This window comes from Vidua chalybeata, chromosome 2, assembly GCF_026979565.1.
Source record: "Vidua chalybeata isolate OUT-0048 chromosome 2, bVidCha1 merged haplotype, whole genome shotgun sequence".
Classification (NCBI taxonomy): domain Eukaryota; kingdom Metazoa; phylum Chordata; class Aves; order Passeriformes; family Viduidae; genus Vidua; species Vidua chalybeata.
Window position 1 is genome coordinate 98,331,316 of NC_071531.1, and position 16,393 is coordinate 98,347,708.

At 43.4% G+C, this 16,393-nt stretch overlaps 2 protein-coding genes across 3 annotated transcripts; both read right to left on the reverse strand.

Moving 5' to 3' along the window:
• Positions 1-205: 205 nt before the first annotated feature.
• KCNRG (potassium channel regulator) lies at positions 206-3,493 on the reverse strand. Its single transcript, XM_053934343.1, has 2 exons — positions 2,900-3,493; positions 206-1,065 (listed from the first exon to the last, which is right to left on the reverse strand). Exons 1-2 carry the CDS (start codon positions 3,475-3,477, stop codon positions 813-815), a joined length of 831 nt encoding a protein of 276 aa, XP_053790318.1. The 5' UTR covers positions 3,478-3,493; the 3' UTR covers positions 206-812.
• Positions 3,494-5,038: 1,545 nt separating this feature from the next.
• Positions 5,039-11,787, reverse strand: TRIM13 (tripartite motif containing 13). Of its 2 annotated transcripts, none has more exons than XM_053934342.1 (2): positions 11,347-11,787; positions 5,039-6,280 (listed from the first exon to the last, which is right to left on the reverse strand). In XM_053934342.1, exon 2 carries the CDS (start codon positions 6,275-6,277, stop codon positions 5,048-5,050), a length of 1,230 nt encoding a protein of 409 aa, XP_053790317.1. In that variant the 5' UTR covers positions 6,278-6,280; positions 11,347-11,787; the 3' UTR covers positions 5,039-5,047. The 2 variants fall into 2 exon arrangements, with proteins under 2 accessions (XP_053790317.1, XP_053790316.1); XM_053934341.1 differs by lacking the exon at positions 11,347-11,787 and adding an exon at positions 11,160-11,295.
• Positions 11,788-16,393: the final 4,606 nt, after the last annotated feature.

The following is a 16,393-nucleotide window of genomic DNA, read 5'->3' on the forward strand; positions in this document are numbered from 1 at the left end:
GTGTTGTACTTAGCACGTGCTAAAAAATCCTTTGCACTATTTTGTTTGAAACTGTACAAACTTTCATCTGAAGGGCTGTTCATCACATTTTCATCCTTTTTGTGGTGAAAGCACTAAAAATTAACTGACCTTCTGTTCACAAAGATCTTTATCATTTAATTCTCATAACCAAAGAGCATTTTAATGCCACCAGAGTGGGAGAAGAGCTCAGAAGAGTGTTCTGCAAGAGACAGTCACACACATTATTTCACAGATCTCAACGATGGCTTTCACAAAACCACACAGCAGCACAGCTCAGGACATTCTCCTTACACTGCTCTCAGCCAACTGCAAGAGAGTCAGTAAGTGGAAGCACTAATCAATTGTTGGGGTTTGCATTCCTCCTCCAGCCACTTCTCCTAATTGTTGGGATGACAGTTGCATCAAGATGTTATTTCTTCATGTATTACCTTGTTTTTAAAATCTACTTGCAGATCAGCACAGAACATAAAAACAATTTTCTGGAAGGGATGGCTGATGCTTTGCGAGTCCTCATTTAAATTTTAGGCACAGAGAAAAAACAAAAACAACTCTTGGAATTGCTGAAATATGGTCCACAAACCCGGTATTGAATCTGGGCTTCTTTTACTTAAAGAGGGTAGAGCAGTCAAAGGCAAGAAAGCTATTTTTTCCCCTAAATACTTGAAAGAAAATGTGTTTGTTACTTCCCTCAATAGCTGCAGTTTCAAACAAGCCAAAACAAAACAAAACAAAAAAGACCACTAGTGCTGACACATCCCTCTTCTACATTCAAAACATGGAAGGAAAAGCCCTTATTTCCATTTCTGTACTTGGCTTGTCCTTGCCTGTGCTACCCCAGAGCCCCCTGGGGTTTGGTTCACCATGATGGCAAGGCCTGCTGCCCTCTTCATCCTTTCAAAAGTGTAGCATTCAACCTTCTCTTCACTGGCAACCGTCCTGGTGCTTATGAGGCGAAATCCATCTTTGAGTAAAGTGTCAAGCAGCAGGCCTAGCACGTTAGTACCATTAATCAGCTTTCTCTTATCAGGCTTTATGGAAACATACCTAAAACCAGAGGGGGAAAAAGAAAAGCAGTTACAACACACTTTAACTACTTCTTTAGAGTGCAGATCAGCACAGCTGCACCATGTTTACAGCAACCAAGGCTCCAGATATATTTTTTTTCCTTTAAGGACGACTGGACTCTTTCCTTCAGAGTAATTCTCAGTTCATCCAGTTATGTGCTGGGGAAGAAGCACTTCTCTTTCACACCCTTCCCTGCCACAAAACTTTCTTAAGAAATACCTGTGACAACCCCCATCTTGTCTCACTTAACAGAGAAGAAAACAACAGGCTCTGCAATGCTGCAATAGTTTTTCAGGCAAGAGTAAATGATGGACAGCAGAGTCACGTTCACCCCAAGAGCATCACTCTCCAACACACAGGATCTCTCTCTACAAACAGTGACATTTATTGCAAAGTTACCTTGTACAGCAGGTTCTGTGGTAACAAATATGAAAATCATTTCCACATGGCCTCAAATGATTTTATTTGATATAAAGTACAGTGTAAGAATCTATCCAGACATTCTGAGGAGCAGAGGTCAGGTAAAAATACTATTACAAAATGTATAAACTGTCAGGGGAAACTGTTCCACAGTTCACAGGCAAGTACACCAAACATTCATGGAAAGCACAAGAAAGGCAAAAAAGTCCATGTTACCACAAAGATTAAGGAGATAGAAATTCAGCAAGGCAACATAATAAAATTTGACTTGTTTCATTACTCAAGATCAGCTTTTCTATTGATCTGCAAAGGGAAATTTTTACCAATTCTGAAGAAATAAATTTAAAAATCCGAAATACTTTCCCCACTATTTAAGTTGCCATAACCTACTCAACCAATTGCTAGTCCATTAAAATTAGTAAAATGTTACAAAGTTAAGGTTTGGCACACAAACATATATATTGCTTCACAAATGCAAACTAGTTTTTATTCTAATTGCTTAGCCAAAGAAAGCTGGAAAAAAGATAAACTTTATTTTCTTAAAAAAATAATCAAAAGACTGTTGTGTTGGTTCATATATTCAAATAGAATATTTCTGGAAATATTTCAATGAAATTTCCTTAAAATTCCAGATGTTCTAACAGCCACAAAGGACAAATTAGGTTAACATTTTCTTATACAGTAAGAACATGTCTCCATACAATAGAGACATCCAGCAAAAGACAGCTTAAAAAAAATCTAAGTAGTCATTAGAATACGATACTGCTATCACAAAAATTACTGATACACAGTTATCTTAATAAAAACAGAACCTGACTCTGAAATCAAAGAAAACCCACTGTGAAGCATATAGTTAATAATCTGTCTTTTCTCTCTCCCCCCCTAATAAAAAGCTCTACAAAAGCTTTCTAGTCCCCAAAATGCTGTCTCAGTTCCACTGGAGTTTTTAACCCTTCTTGCCATTCTCTGTTTCCTGTTTTCCATATAAAAGCCTTTTGCACCACAAGCTAGTGGAGATTTTAGGTTTCCACCCAGAACTTTACTTCTTTACTTTGTTTCCTTTGCTTCATTTTACTGTGTTTTTCATGTTCTGTAGAAGGTGATACTGTGAAATTCTAAAGTGAGTGAGGAGGAAATTGCAGACAGAGAGAAAAACCCAAGAGCACTCATGAACAAATATCAAGAACAGTATTTTAGGAAGCTGAAGAAGAGGCAAATCAGTGTAACAAATTAAACTGGGTGTTTCAGAACTAGAAAAAGATAATATTGAACAGAAAGAAGGAAACATATTTCAGTTTCTTTAAAATTAGCTTTGCTAGCACTTAGCGTGCACTTCATGAACTGCAAGTCACAAAGACACGTGCGTAATGAGAAGTCACTCTAGGGACAGTACCTGGCCACGAACTGGTCACCAGCAGAATACTCAGTACCACAGAGAAAAACCAGATCGTGATGAGAGGGTCTTTCCAAAGGAAGTGGAACAAGTGGCTTCTGGGAAGGAAAAGGGCTGCTCCAGCCCTGTCCTGACTGCTGCCCTGTAAACACAGTGATCTGCTCAGCTAGTGCTTCAATGGTGGTACTGCAGGAACCAAAGATCCGGAAAAAGGCCTGCATTTCTTGGAGAGAAAAACGCACTTCCAAGATCTCCAGCCTCGGCTTCAGCAAATGTTCTTGGCTCAGGAGGTCAGCCAGGGAGTAGAGTCCATAGAATTCTGCTTCTCTCTGCAGCCTCTGATAGTCTGAGAAATCAGTTGGTAAGGACACCTGGAGAGTCCTCAAGAAGTCCATGATGTAACTAAACAAAGCTCCATCTCTGTCCACAAAAAACTCTCCATTCACCAGTTTAAATTCCCGGTCATCATCATTCACCATCCGTGCCAGCCTGGACTCAGGGAACTGCTGCAAGGTGGAAGCCCGGGTTACAAATCTCACACCTCCTACACTCAGAAAGACCACCTCTCGACTACTCATGGCTGCCTCAGTCACTCAGGAATCGTAGCCCTCTGATCTACATGTCTGTGACTTGATCTTTTCTAAACTGCAAGGCAGCTGCAAAAACCATTGCATGCTTTTAGCAAGTGTTTGGAGTGAGGTGTGGAGCAGCAACAGGATTCCCAGGCAACAAAGATGTAAATATCATGTACAATAGTTTTGTTTGCTAGGTTTGGTTGCTTGGAGATTTTGAACTTTTGGAATTTAATGTTTTATTTTTGAAATGAACAGCTTGCAAGGACTACTGGAATACAGTGAATTGACTGTCACAATTTATGAAACCTGGAGAGAGGCAAACGAATAATCCCAAAGGATGGCACACATTATGCTTGTTTTCTAGAAATGCCAGTTCAACATTTTCATTCCATACACTGCTGTTCATACGACCACGACATTTCAGTCGTGCTCTGAAAGAAGGGCACTTCAGAGAACTCAAGCTTAAGGTTCCCTTTAAATCACTGTTATCTAAGGCCAAGTCAATACAACCAGAAAATTCAAATAGCTCCTGAAACGAGATATACAAAAATACAGCAACAGTAGAAGAACCTATACAAGGTTCTTCAAACACCACCAACATCCATACACCTGCTGCATCACACAACCTGTTCCAGGAATCATCCAGTCATTTTTCCTGGCTTTGGAATTGCAATCTGGAGAGGCAGAGAGGGACAGGAGAGCAACTGTTTTACCTGCAACCTCTGCAGGGCTAGAGCCCAGGCTGCCTTCCTGTGGCAGACCCCAGTATGCCTTTCATTGCACTAAGTTCTTTATGTTAAGGCCAGTTTTTAACAAAGTGTGGCTTCAGAGAAACATGGATCTAACAAAACAGCCCAGCTACCCCAAGAGTTTGATGTTGGAAAAGTAAACTGCAAAGTATGAACTATCTGCAAAGCACATACCATTCTGCAGCTTGTTCTTATCATTACCTCTAGAATTTATGCTTGCCCTGAAGATACATTTTTGTATAGAATATGTAATCTGAATGCACAGGGTAATTACAATATTTGGTTATACAAAAAAAATACCCCACAAAACCAAACCAAAACATATAGCTATTTCAGAAAGAAGTAACATTGTCAGATAGAAGCTGGTTCCAGAACATGAATGATGCACGCTGCATTTTGCAGTGGAAGGGCAGTCCTCAGCAAACCTGTCAGCACAGTGCTCACCTCAGTCACAACTCTTCCTCCTCTTTCCAAACAATCTCCCAGTTAGATTTTTTTTTAAACTACAATCTTTTACCTTATTCTACAATTACATTAACATCAAACTAAAGATAGTTTGGCCCTGTATTTTGGTAAGAAAAATGATTTACAGTGAGTAATATTACCATAATCATCACTGAAAGAAGAATCCACAAAGTGTTCTTCAAAGCTCCATTTCATTTTCTGATTTAGCAGTGGTCAAACTATGTGAACATTATGAATGTTTTGGAATCATTTTGAATCTTTGAATGTTTTCTCTGGAAGTCTGAAAAGACCAATTAATTTGAGAACTCCCATGTTTTCTTTCCCAGATCTCTCTTAGTTCTTATATTCCAGCAGACGCTTCACAACAGTTTATATTTGCACACAAACTGTGCAACGTTATCCAGTACAACCAATGTATAGTTTTTACACTTTTCTCTTAACAGTGAAGCTCCATCTGTCATCTGTTCCCAGTAAAAGACTGCATGATCTGCTATCTCCACAGTATCTGCCAAATAGGACAAGCAAATTGTAAGGAACTGAGATTTCCAGCACTGGAGGTTGTCAATGACTGACTCCACAAAGGACATTCTGGTGACAGCAAGAATAAGCAAGAAAATAAGAGAGTTCACTATAAATCTGCGTGAAAAGATTGAGGGAATCTTGAATTTGAAAGTGTTGCTTTCCTGAGGCAAGGAAAGTTTGTCCACATCAACAAGTTTTATTCCATTCCATTGGCTGGTATCAAAGCTCTTCATTGTGGGACTGATGTCCACAGTGGAACAAGGTAAAGGGGTTTCTTTGAGCACCTTGATTTTTTCCCTGAATTCCTGCATCTGTTGCAGAAATATAATGGGTTCAGACACATCTTTGAAGGCCTCTGCAATGTTAAAAGCCATCCGCTGCTCTTGCAGAATCGTGTTCAGTTTATTGATTTCTGGATCATAGGCCTGCATCACTGCAAGCTTCATGGTCTCAAAGTCAGACAGAATCTCATTTCGTTTCTGCTCCAGTGTGTGCTGCAGCTTCTCAAAGAACTCCTTCACTTTGTCAGAATCTTTCGTCAGCATCTGCAGAGCTTTCCTCTTACTGGTCTCTAAGGTATCCAGCCGTGAGAGAGCATCTCCACAACGCCAAGTTTCAAATCCCTGAAACAAGGTTTCAAAAGCCCGCTTCTCCTGGGAATAAGCTTCTTCAATGGAACAGAAAACATGCTTTGTGTGATCACCACGGGTGGCACAAACCCCACAGATCAGCTGCATGTCTGTCCTGCAAAAAATGTTAAGGGGTTGCCCACTGTGCACTTTGCACACAGGCATTTTTGGAGTTACTTTGATTTTGTTGTACTTCTCCACGATCCCTTTCAGGGAATAGTTGACCTGCAAGCTGTTGATTCCAGTGACAGGAGTCTCCTTCCTGCATGTGGGGCACTTGAAAGGGGATGGCCTCCAAAGCACATTCCGCACATTTCCCTCAAGAATTCCTTCCAGACACTTTCTGCAGAAATTGTGTGAACAGGGCAGGACACGAGGATCATCAAACAGGCTACAGCAAATGGGACAGGTCAGATCTTCCTCTAGGAGCTCCATCATGTCCTAGGAAAGAGAAAATGATGGTAACAGAACTTACAAAATGTATTTCTCCCTCAAGGAGACCATACAAAAACCAATCTCCATCTGAGACACGTCTCAGTGAGAGAAGGATGTATTTTTTCTTCCAGTATCCTTAAGACAGAGCCTCAGCTGAGTTTTTGCAGCCAATCCCCCTTAGCTGTGGTACCTGGCCAGCAAATGGCGGGCACAAGAATGGTGCAATGCTCAGGCAGAACGATTTTTTTGGACTCTCAACTAGAAATGCTGGAAAAGAACGCTTGCCAATCCCAGCAAGGATTCTTAAAGAAAATAACTCATGTACTCATAATAACAGTGCAAGACTTACATCTTTCCTTGCTGATGCAATACACAGAAATGGGATTTGCACAGAAGATACATAACCAATACACTCTGCTAAGATTTGATTACTTTCTACTTGCTCTACTCATCCAAGGCTTCCAGTTTCAACCACACTCTGGTACTGTAGACAATACTAAAAGTGACTGAAAAAGCCCAGCTGCAGTATTTCTGCTGCTACAGAATACATGATATGTCTTTTTGATCTACAAAGGAGAGTCACCACTCACTTTAAGAATTAGCTTTTCTCTTGCTCCTGCAGTATTTTTAAATAACCAACTGACTGTGTTACTATTGAGCCATTCAGCACAAAGTTAAAATACTTCAAATAACAGCCACCTGTAATCCTTGATAATTCATCATGATACAAAACTGTTAAACATTTTTACTCATCTACAATCTCTATTTCCAATTCCATTCTCACAGCATTCACGCCTCAGTAATTTCTTTCTGTGGAGAGAACCTATAGGAAGAATATTTATCGCGTAATCCTTCCTACTGGGAAGTCTCAGTGAAGGGACCCAGCGCACTACCCTCCCCCTGCCTCTAACTAAAGCCAAGTTCTCAGATGCAGACACCCTGTAAGTTACAGCATGCTCTAAGAAAACAAATAGCTAATAAAGACCAAAGTAGGTGACAGTCTGTATCATCTAAAGATCTCAAACACTTTGTTTTGAGCTATAATTAGAAAGATACTTCCCTTGCATTCCTTCCGTATTATACAACATATATTCATATATATGTAATAAAATTCATTTTATAAATTGAAAGACATCACAGAAAAGTGCATCAAAGTACTGCTGTGACATCAAGGCATGTGAATGAGCTCTTAATTAGTTTTGATGTAATTTCTAAGGTTTCTGTCCCCTCAAAGAAATATGAAGTGGAAAACATGGGAGCCAAGAAGAGACCTGCAAGGGAAGATCCATGCTGCACAGGACAAGAAGAGCATTAAAAACAATACCTCTGACCCAAGGAAAGCAAAGTTCACTATCAGGAAGAAAAGTGAGGTCACTCCTGACTTTCCTTCACAAAAGGACCAATAGTCCCAATAAGACTTCACAGTAAAAGCTGTTCTTGGGAAGTGTAAGCAAACCTCCCATGCTTTTCAAGTGAGGAGGAAGGGTTGTCACAGACTGAAAATTCAGTACAAATTGTCAGTGGGCTGAACAAAGACAGCAGCACAGTGTCAGGAACTCTTATCCTTTATTATATAGCCACCTTAACTCCAACAGATATCCCACTATTTAGTTGTAGAAGTGTTGGCTAACAAGCTCTTGACTTTTACAATGAACTTTACCAAGCTCCCGACTCTCCCAGCAAACTTCAGCACAGAGCAAGGGGTGAAACGCAATTGCTGCACTTGCTGGGATAGAACAAGAGAGGAGAGAGTAAAGACAGAAAATAGAGAAAGTGAAGGAAAAAGACCACCAGTCCTTAGATCCCGCACTGGTCCTGCCACTGTGTACAGTCCAGATCTGGGATCAACAAAAGCCTGGGACCGATCCCCTCCCTTTTACAGTTTCCCTAGGGCACATCCCCTCATTTTTTGTGCCATTTGCTGCTGCTGGCACACGCACAGTAAACCCTTAGAGCCCTTCAGGAAATGAGTGGAGAGACTGGGGGCCCGGGAGCCCCCTTTAGTGAGGTGCCCAGGACTTGACCTTTCTCTTGCTGCAGGCACACTAAATATAAGCCTCCAGGCTGATTAACAAGCCCAGCAATGAAAGGGAAGCTGGCTCACAACAGCGCTTCCCTGCCTCAGTGGGACCCTCCTTCCCAATCCCAACTTTCCTGTCACAGCACGACAGTCAGAATGTTTGAGACAACCATGCTTATGTGCTTATGCCCCTCCACATATTTTCTGTGCTTGCTGGACAAAAGAGACTTTGGAGAAGTTGCCAGCTTTTTTACTCAGAACTAAAGTCAAGAGACAGAAGAAGCCACCACTACAAGTGGGGAAAAAGTCCCAGAGGAAAGGTCTAATAACTCTAACTAATGGGTTTCCTGTAAGCCCACAGATCCCATTCACAAACCTCACTTTCTGTGAGGAGAATGTAGTTTTGAAGCACCTTGCATGCTCTCAAAGCAACGTTTCTCTTCCATCTTTTTCTTCCATCTTTATTTTTACCTAGTGGTAAAAATAATGGGATGACAGGAAGATGATAATTTCATCCCTCCACTCTTGAATCCTCCATTTTATGAGCAGCTCTCTCTAACTTGTACTCATAGCTTTTAGCCACAGTAGCAGCACAAAGATCAGTTCTGCTCATGTGTTAAAGAGGATAATAACTACAAAACTAAAATGACAGTTTTCCATCTCTTAGTAAATGGAAATGCACAGGGCAGAAAATATTTGCTGTGGTCCATCTCCTTTACAAGGGAGGATTTTACTTCCCAGTTGGGGAGCCGGAAAAGCAGCTTTGCATGCCTGACAGCAAGAACTGCAAACCAATGCAGAAAATGCTCACTATAACACTTTCCATCAAAATTGCAGGACAAACACCGAATATTTTCACACTCCTAAAAATACAAAAAAACATACACAAAAAGGCTTCATGATCCAACTAATATTACCCTGTTACATTTCAACCCTACTTACCGAATTACATAATTATGCTTTATAAATATAACTGAATTTCAAAATCTTTATACAACATCATTAAAAACACTGGATTTTAAAAAAATAAATGGGCAGGTCTACAAACTTCCCCCTCTTACAACACCAGAAATGCCAAACCAAAAATACTGAAGACCTGTATGATTGGTAGGACAGATTAACTTCTGTCTTCTTTAATTTCAGACAGTAAATTGTCTGTGGATTGAAACATCCCTTAGCAACCTGGTATTTCTGTTATGAACTACAGCTACATTTCAACTTTTCCACTGGGAATTTTTCTGTGGAACCTCTGACCCAGATTTGGGTTGCCCTGGAATTCCCCACTTGTAGCACATGGACCAAAAGCATCTCTGGGTATAAACCCAACAGATGTCACCCATCAGAAATAGCAACTTGCACAGTTTTATCATTAGGAAGAAGAATGACAAACGACATCAAACCATAAAAGCAAAAACAACCACAGTAGCTTTTTCCCCCACTCCAGACAAAAATTCATTTAGCATGCTTCTCAGCACAGAAGTTGGGTTTATCAGCCAGCAGCATGCTGAAAGCGAAACCAGAATTTCACCAGGCTTCAAAAAAACCAAAAAGATAACCTCTGAATGACAAGTTTCCTGCAATGGCGTGTAACTGTTCTAAATGAGATGTGACCAAGTCAAGCTACATTTCTACAAGCAGTTGAGCTAGTCAGGAGACGTCACATCTCCCTTCCTTGGCAAGGACCCTGGTCTGTGTCAGGACCCCCTATGAGCAATTTCACCAGCCTTCTGTCAGACTGGTGTGTTGAATCAGCCCTAAAAAGAGTCCTACACAGAGGAGAAGAGAGATGGAAGATCCTCATTCCAGCAGCTATGATCTTAACCCTGTTCACTCCACTGAGAGAAACTGCAATCTAATGGAGGGTCACTGTATACATTTTATTGTGGAACAACTGACCTCCATGAGCAGTAGGTAACATAGCATCATAGAATGTTAAGGGGTTGAGAAGGACTTTGAAGATTATCTAGTCCCAGCTGCCCCTGCCATGGGCAGGGACACCAACCACTAGACCAGGTTGCCCAAGGCCTTACCTAACCTGGCCTTGACCACTGCCAGGACTGGGGCATCCACAATGTCCCTGGGCAACCTGTTCCAGTGCCACTGCTCCCACAGTAAAGAATTTCTTCCCAATATCTAAATAAAATTTCCCCTCATTCAGTTTGTACACATCACTCCTTGTTCTGTTCCTATAGTTCCTGATGAAGAGTCCCTCTCTGGCTTCCCTGTAGACCCCTTTCAGCTACTGGAAAGTTGCTATCCAGACAGCCAAAAAGACATGGGTAAATTGCCCATGCTTTAAACCTGGTATTTCATGGCCAAAAGTTTTTTCAGGAGCACCAGGCAGATCCAACACGTCCAGACTCCCGAAAGGCAGGAAGGCCTGGAGAAATAAGCGATCTGTGCTCAGTGCATACACAGTCCCATGAACACCGTTTCACCCCCAGGGCTGGGCGGTCTGTCGAGCGCAGGGGCTGCCCCAGCGTTGGTCCCTGCGCTCACCCCCACTGTCCCTTAACCTGGCAGAGGTTCCCTTGCTGCTCCTGGTTACAACCCCCCTCTCCAATTCCAGCGGGGAATCGCCCCTAAACGCCGACACTGCAGCCAGCCGCCGGCCCTGGCCTCCGCGGGGGTCTCAGCGCTCCGCCCGGCACCGCAGCCCGGGGCAGGGAGGCCGTGCAGGTCCGCCCGCGCCCCGCGGAGCACAGCGGGGCTCAGGGGGATGGCGGCTGCCCGCGGAACCGGCGGCTCCGGCCGCGGCAGCAGCGTCCCCCGGCCCAGGCACTGCCGCCGCCTCTCACAAAGCCGCGGCCTGCGCTCGCCCGGCCGCGCCCGCCCATCCTGCCGCCCCCGGGCCCCGCTACTCACCATGGCAGGCCGGGGCCGCGGGGGGCCGGGGCAGGCTGGGGACCGGCCGCCTCGCTCACTCGCACGGCTCGCCGCGCTCCCGCCCCGGCCGCTGCCCGCCTTCCGGGCCCGCCGCTCCCGCCCTGCCGCCCGGCCCGGGCCCGCCGGAACGATCGGCCGGGAGCTGCTGCCCCGCCGTCCCACCCACCTTGGCCCGCGGCCGCCGATCCAGCCCCAGGGCAGGAGCTGCTGCGTCTCTTCCCTTCCTCCGCTTGCCTGTGAACGGCCAGGAAGGGCCTCCGGAGCTGCCAGGAGAGAGGGCCGGCGGTGGATGCTGCTTGCCTAAGGCGGCGGCCGAGGCTGCAGTCTGTGCCTCCGCCGAGATATATACGGGTTTCTGTTGTTTGTTAACTCTGTTAAATTACACTTGAGCCTGCAGTTCACAGGCGCACGTTGCACAGCCTAGGGAGGGGCGCTGCTGGGTGACAATGCTGCTGGGGATCTGCCACCTTCCGAAAGCACTTATTAAAAGAAAACATAATTTGAGACAGATAGCCTTATGTGCTTCATAAAAGGATAGCGACTCATTCTTATTTGCTTGAGCACACTGGTTATACCGTTTCCAGCTGGTGAATCATTTGGAGAGTTAACGTGGCCGTAAAACCAGTGCAGGTTTTCCACAAAACACTGACTAGTCCCCGGGAAATGGAGCAGAAGAGATTCCATGTCCACTTGAAAGAACATTCTAATTACAGGACCGTGAAACTGAGTCTGGAAGTGCTGAGATGTCAGAGGACCTTTGTGTTCCATATCTCTTTTGCAGTTCTGTTAGTTCTCAGTCAACAGAACAGGTCTCACATCAAAGTCAAACTGAACTTATTTTCAAGTTAGACTTTGTGAAATACTACATCAAAAGCTGTTCCGAAATGTACATACTCTGTCTCCTGAATCCCTTCACTCCCCTACTCCGCAGCCACTGCAGTCCTGTCACTCATCAGCACAGGGGAGACTCTTCACCTCCAGGACTATCCACCCAAGGAACATCACAAATCAGACCATATTTCTATCAAATGAAGCTCCCTTGTACATATGACATATTTCTTCTCATTATTTAGGAATCTGGATCTTAAAAGCCATTCAATAACATGCCAAGGTTATGCTTCACCAATTCACTGCAGTTACTCCTCACCTTCTCTCCTTACTGCCCCACCCAAGCTGGCCTGTCTGCTCAGCTGAACTCAATGGGAACAGTTTGACCAAGGACAAGCATTTTTGAAAATTCCTTTCAGAGTGCCTACACACTGAGGCATTTCTTCCACTATCCACTGGAGAAACAGCCCCAGCAGGTAGACTTGTTGCACAAAAACAATCTAGACCTTCAGATGTATTTCAACATCCTGCTTGTTTCTTCTTAATTGTCCAGCATCTTGTTTGATGTTTATTAAAAACAAGTAATTCCAGATAGTTTCCCTCAGCCACCTAAACTGCTTTCAAATTATATCCCAATGCTTGTGCAGTTACATTTGCTGAGTACTCCTTGTCTACACTTGCCCAACAGCCACTTTTATATCAAGAATTTCTGTGTCCTATTAATCTTCTCTGTAATTTTATGGTTAAAGATTAACAACATGGCATTTTAGATTTCTTGCTCATTATTTCCATCTATTTCTCATATAAATTTTTTATATATTTTTAGAGTATGTTTTATTCTCTATTAATTCTTTGGGCTGGCCCAACTCTGTCTCCTTATAAATGAAGAAGGAGCTGAATGGCTGAAAGAGTGGTTCCCTGCCCACCTGGGACAATGCCTCTTCACTAGGTCCACCTGAAAATGTTCTTGTCCCTCCTTACCTTTGATTTCTTCTGTCAAAGAGGAAAGCTTAAACTTCTGGGCAAACACACAGCAGGATTTCTGTGCATAGAAACACTGCCTAGCCAGCACCCTACTTAAGTGTCCCACGGCTGTCCTGAGCATAATCAAATAGAATTTGGGCACTCTTCTACTTCTTATCTGAGTCACACACAACCATTTTGCACACATACAAGTCCATCTTTCTATACTTTTTAACTCTGTTTCAATAGCAGCACTTTCAGTAGCAGTTTATGAGCTTGCATTCCTGCATCCAAGAGCACAGTGTCTTCCCAAGGCAGCATCAAAGGCCGGTTGTGGAAGTTTCAGAGAAAAGCTCTGGCTGATGGAAAAGTACACTTGTAGATCTGTGGAGTAATAGATAAACAAAGCCAAGGGAAACCTAGGCTCAAAGGAGAGGCCCAGCTTGAAAGGTAGTGTTAGGATAAATGCCACTTAGTTATGGGAAGGTTGAAAATATACAGGGGTAGAAATTTGGAAGGAATTATACGATTGTGGTAATTTCCAGATTTTCAAGACAAGCACTATATTTTTTGTAAGACAAAGGGCATTCCTCTACTGTCATCTTTAAACTACAGAAAGAACCCAGATTGTGGCTCTTCTAATAAGCACTATGCAAGGATATTTCTGAGACGGAAGCTCTGAGTTGTGGTTCAGTCAGCGACCTCAGAGCTGACAGCTACTACTCCCCTTGCCTGTCCTAGCTCTGCCAGCCTCTGCAGATGCTCTGCTGAGCTGATTCCACCCACTCAGTAAGCAGAACACTATTCCCTTTTCTTTGTCGAGGTGAATTTTGTGCTGATTCAACAAGTTAAATCAGTCCAATGCAAGATTAGACAATCGCCAGGTCTAACGTCAAAAGAGCGAGGAAAAGAGTAACAAGATTTTTCTCATCCAGTGGAAGCAAGCCATTAACGTGACTCAAGTTGTAACAGGTAACTCTACCCTGACAGGCAGATTCTCGGGGGATTAAGCTAAGACAAGATTGTACTACTGGCAAAAGTCATCATTCCATCCTTTCCCCTTTCCTTAGTCATGCTTTCCTGATGCCTCCTCTCTGCTGGCTACGACACTCATGCAGCCACATGTTAAGCCTGATCAACTTGCCAACAGAGCTGGAAGCTAATCCAGTTTACAAAAAAAAAAAAAAAAGAAGTTTCCAGCGGGATCAATTTTGGCAGCCAGCTGATCCTGCAGCCGAACAAACACCAGCGCCAGGATGAGCCAGTGAGAGGGCCTGCTTCGGTGGCAGCCTGCACCCACGTCAGCATAAACCAGAAGTGCCCCCACAGGCCATAATTTCACAAAGGCTTCCAGCCAGCTATTGCCAGCACTGCTGCCAAAAGTAACACAGCCTTGCCCTCGGCCACACCAGCTGCTCATTCCAGGCTCCAGGCACCCGCTGTGCTTTGCTGGAGAAGAACTGATTGATAACTATAGTTGGAGTTAAAAGCAGCATTTTTTTCTTCCCAGATTTGTACTCCCTATCAGTAAAGCACCTCTGAACCAAAGACTTGTTGGATTGTAATTGTCTCCTGGGGTGAAGCTCCGGGGAAAAGAGGTGAGTTGAGGGCATTTTACAGTCTTATCCTTGGCTGCAAACCTGCCTTCCCACTAAGGCTAAGGCTTCATGTCCCGTTAGGGAGGTGTCAGAGCACACACAGAATACAGTTCAGCTTCAGGACTCTAGCTTGAAGGACTCTGCTTTATTAAGCTGTGCTGGGGTGAGCATACTCTCAGTCTGAGGTGAATAATGTAGTCGCTGTGGGAACCTAAATATGGACATAAATCTGCAAGACCTTAGAGCAGCTTGATAAGATACCGTAAGATAACACAAATAAATAAATTATTCAAAACAGCTCGACATATCAAACACCTTACTGATGTATGAATACTTCACAACTATATTGTATCTGACTACATTTCTTTTCAACAGATACATCTGGACTATATTAAACATTCCAAACAAGGGATCAGAGAAAGCAGTTTCTTGTTATTGTTCCATAAAAGCTACTTTTAATATGGATTGTAGAAATACCAGGCATTAAAAATCCATGAAGGATCATCAGCAACTGAAATGATCAACTGCTGTTTTGAGGTCTGAATTTCAGAGACTGCCTTGATATCTGCAGGGTCTCTGGTGGTTATTTTAGCAGCACTGAAAAGCTCTGTAGTTTTGCATACAGAACTTTGACCTATAGAGTTAACTAATATGCAGAACTTTGCCAGATTTTTCTGCGGAGGGACATGGGGGGGAATCAATGATGAATTCAGTCAGCTCCTTAGCAAAATCCTATTTATTTACAAAGAATGTACAGCCACGTCCCATTTCCTTGCACGCAGAGGAAGCAAATGGGAGGGAGAACTGTGCAGCAGTCCAAGTTTGCTGCTCCAGCCAGGATGCTTGCCCAGAAGAAGCTGTCCCTTGGCTTTTTCTCAGGGCCATACACCACTGCTTCTCCCACTGTCTGCTGGCTCTTGCGTGGTGTTTCCGGTCCCAGACATGCACACAGGCAAACACAGCTGCAACCAATCTGGGCTCTTGCTGCTGCACTCACAAGCAGTCGCTAGAAAAGTGTCCCTGACTTTCCCTAAATTAGTGCTTGCTCATACAAGTTAGCTCATCTTAGCACTTGGCCACGCACCCCTGTGCCATGGGCAGCAGTTTCTCGTTTTTAGCTATCTTATGCCATAAAAGAACTTAATTGCTCCTTCCTGAACAAAGCACAGCCAGCATCCCTGTCAGTTATAATGAGGTTTGGGATTGCCTATAGATCAAAGCTCTGCTCCAGTGGGTTTTGCTTGTGTTGCATAAAGAGGAAAGGAGAAGTGACCTCCAAAGCAAAGAAAACAACAAGGAACAAAATTAATTTCCATATGTAATTTCTTCTATGATTTGGTGAGCGTCAGATTAACTGTGTAACACAGAGGACTTCCTACAGAATGTTAATCCTCACAAGAACTACATTATGGTGAAGATTTCAAAAGTACAAGCACAACCTGTTTTTCATCTTAGACCTTGTCTGTATCATCTTCCAAACCACAGGCCTGACCCTGGGAGTGGAAGGACTGTTTTCAAAAAACAAACCTTGATTTTCCAGTTCTGCACCATCATTTACTTCTGTGCAAATTGCATGGAGACATTACTAAACCCATTCCAACATACATAATAACTACTTTTTTACATTGGTTTTCACAGGTGTAAATGCCTCCACAAAGCATGCAGCAGCAGAGAAGCAAGTCCAATTGGTTTTTACTTGCAGGACAACGAGGAATTATTTCTCTGCTAACAGATTAGTCATGTATTACACTGTTGTAATGTGTGCTGCCACAATGGGAGAGAGCTGCCCCCTCCTGCAAATTTGGCATATCAGGGAACCTTTCT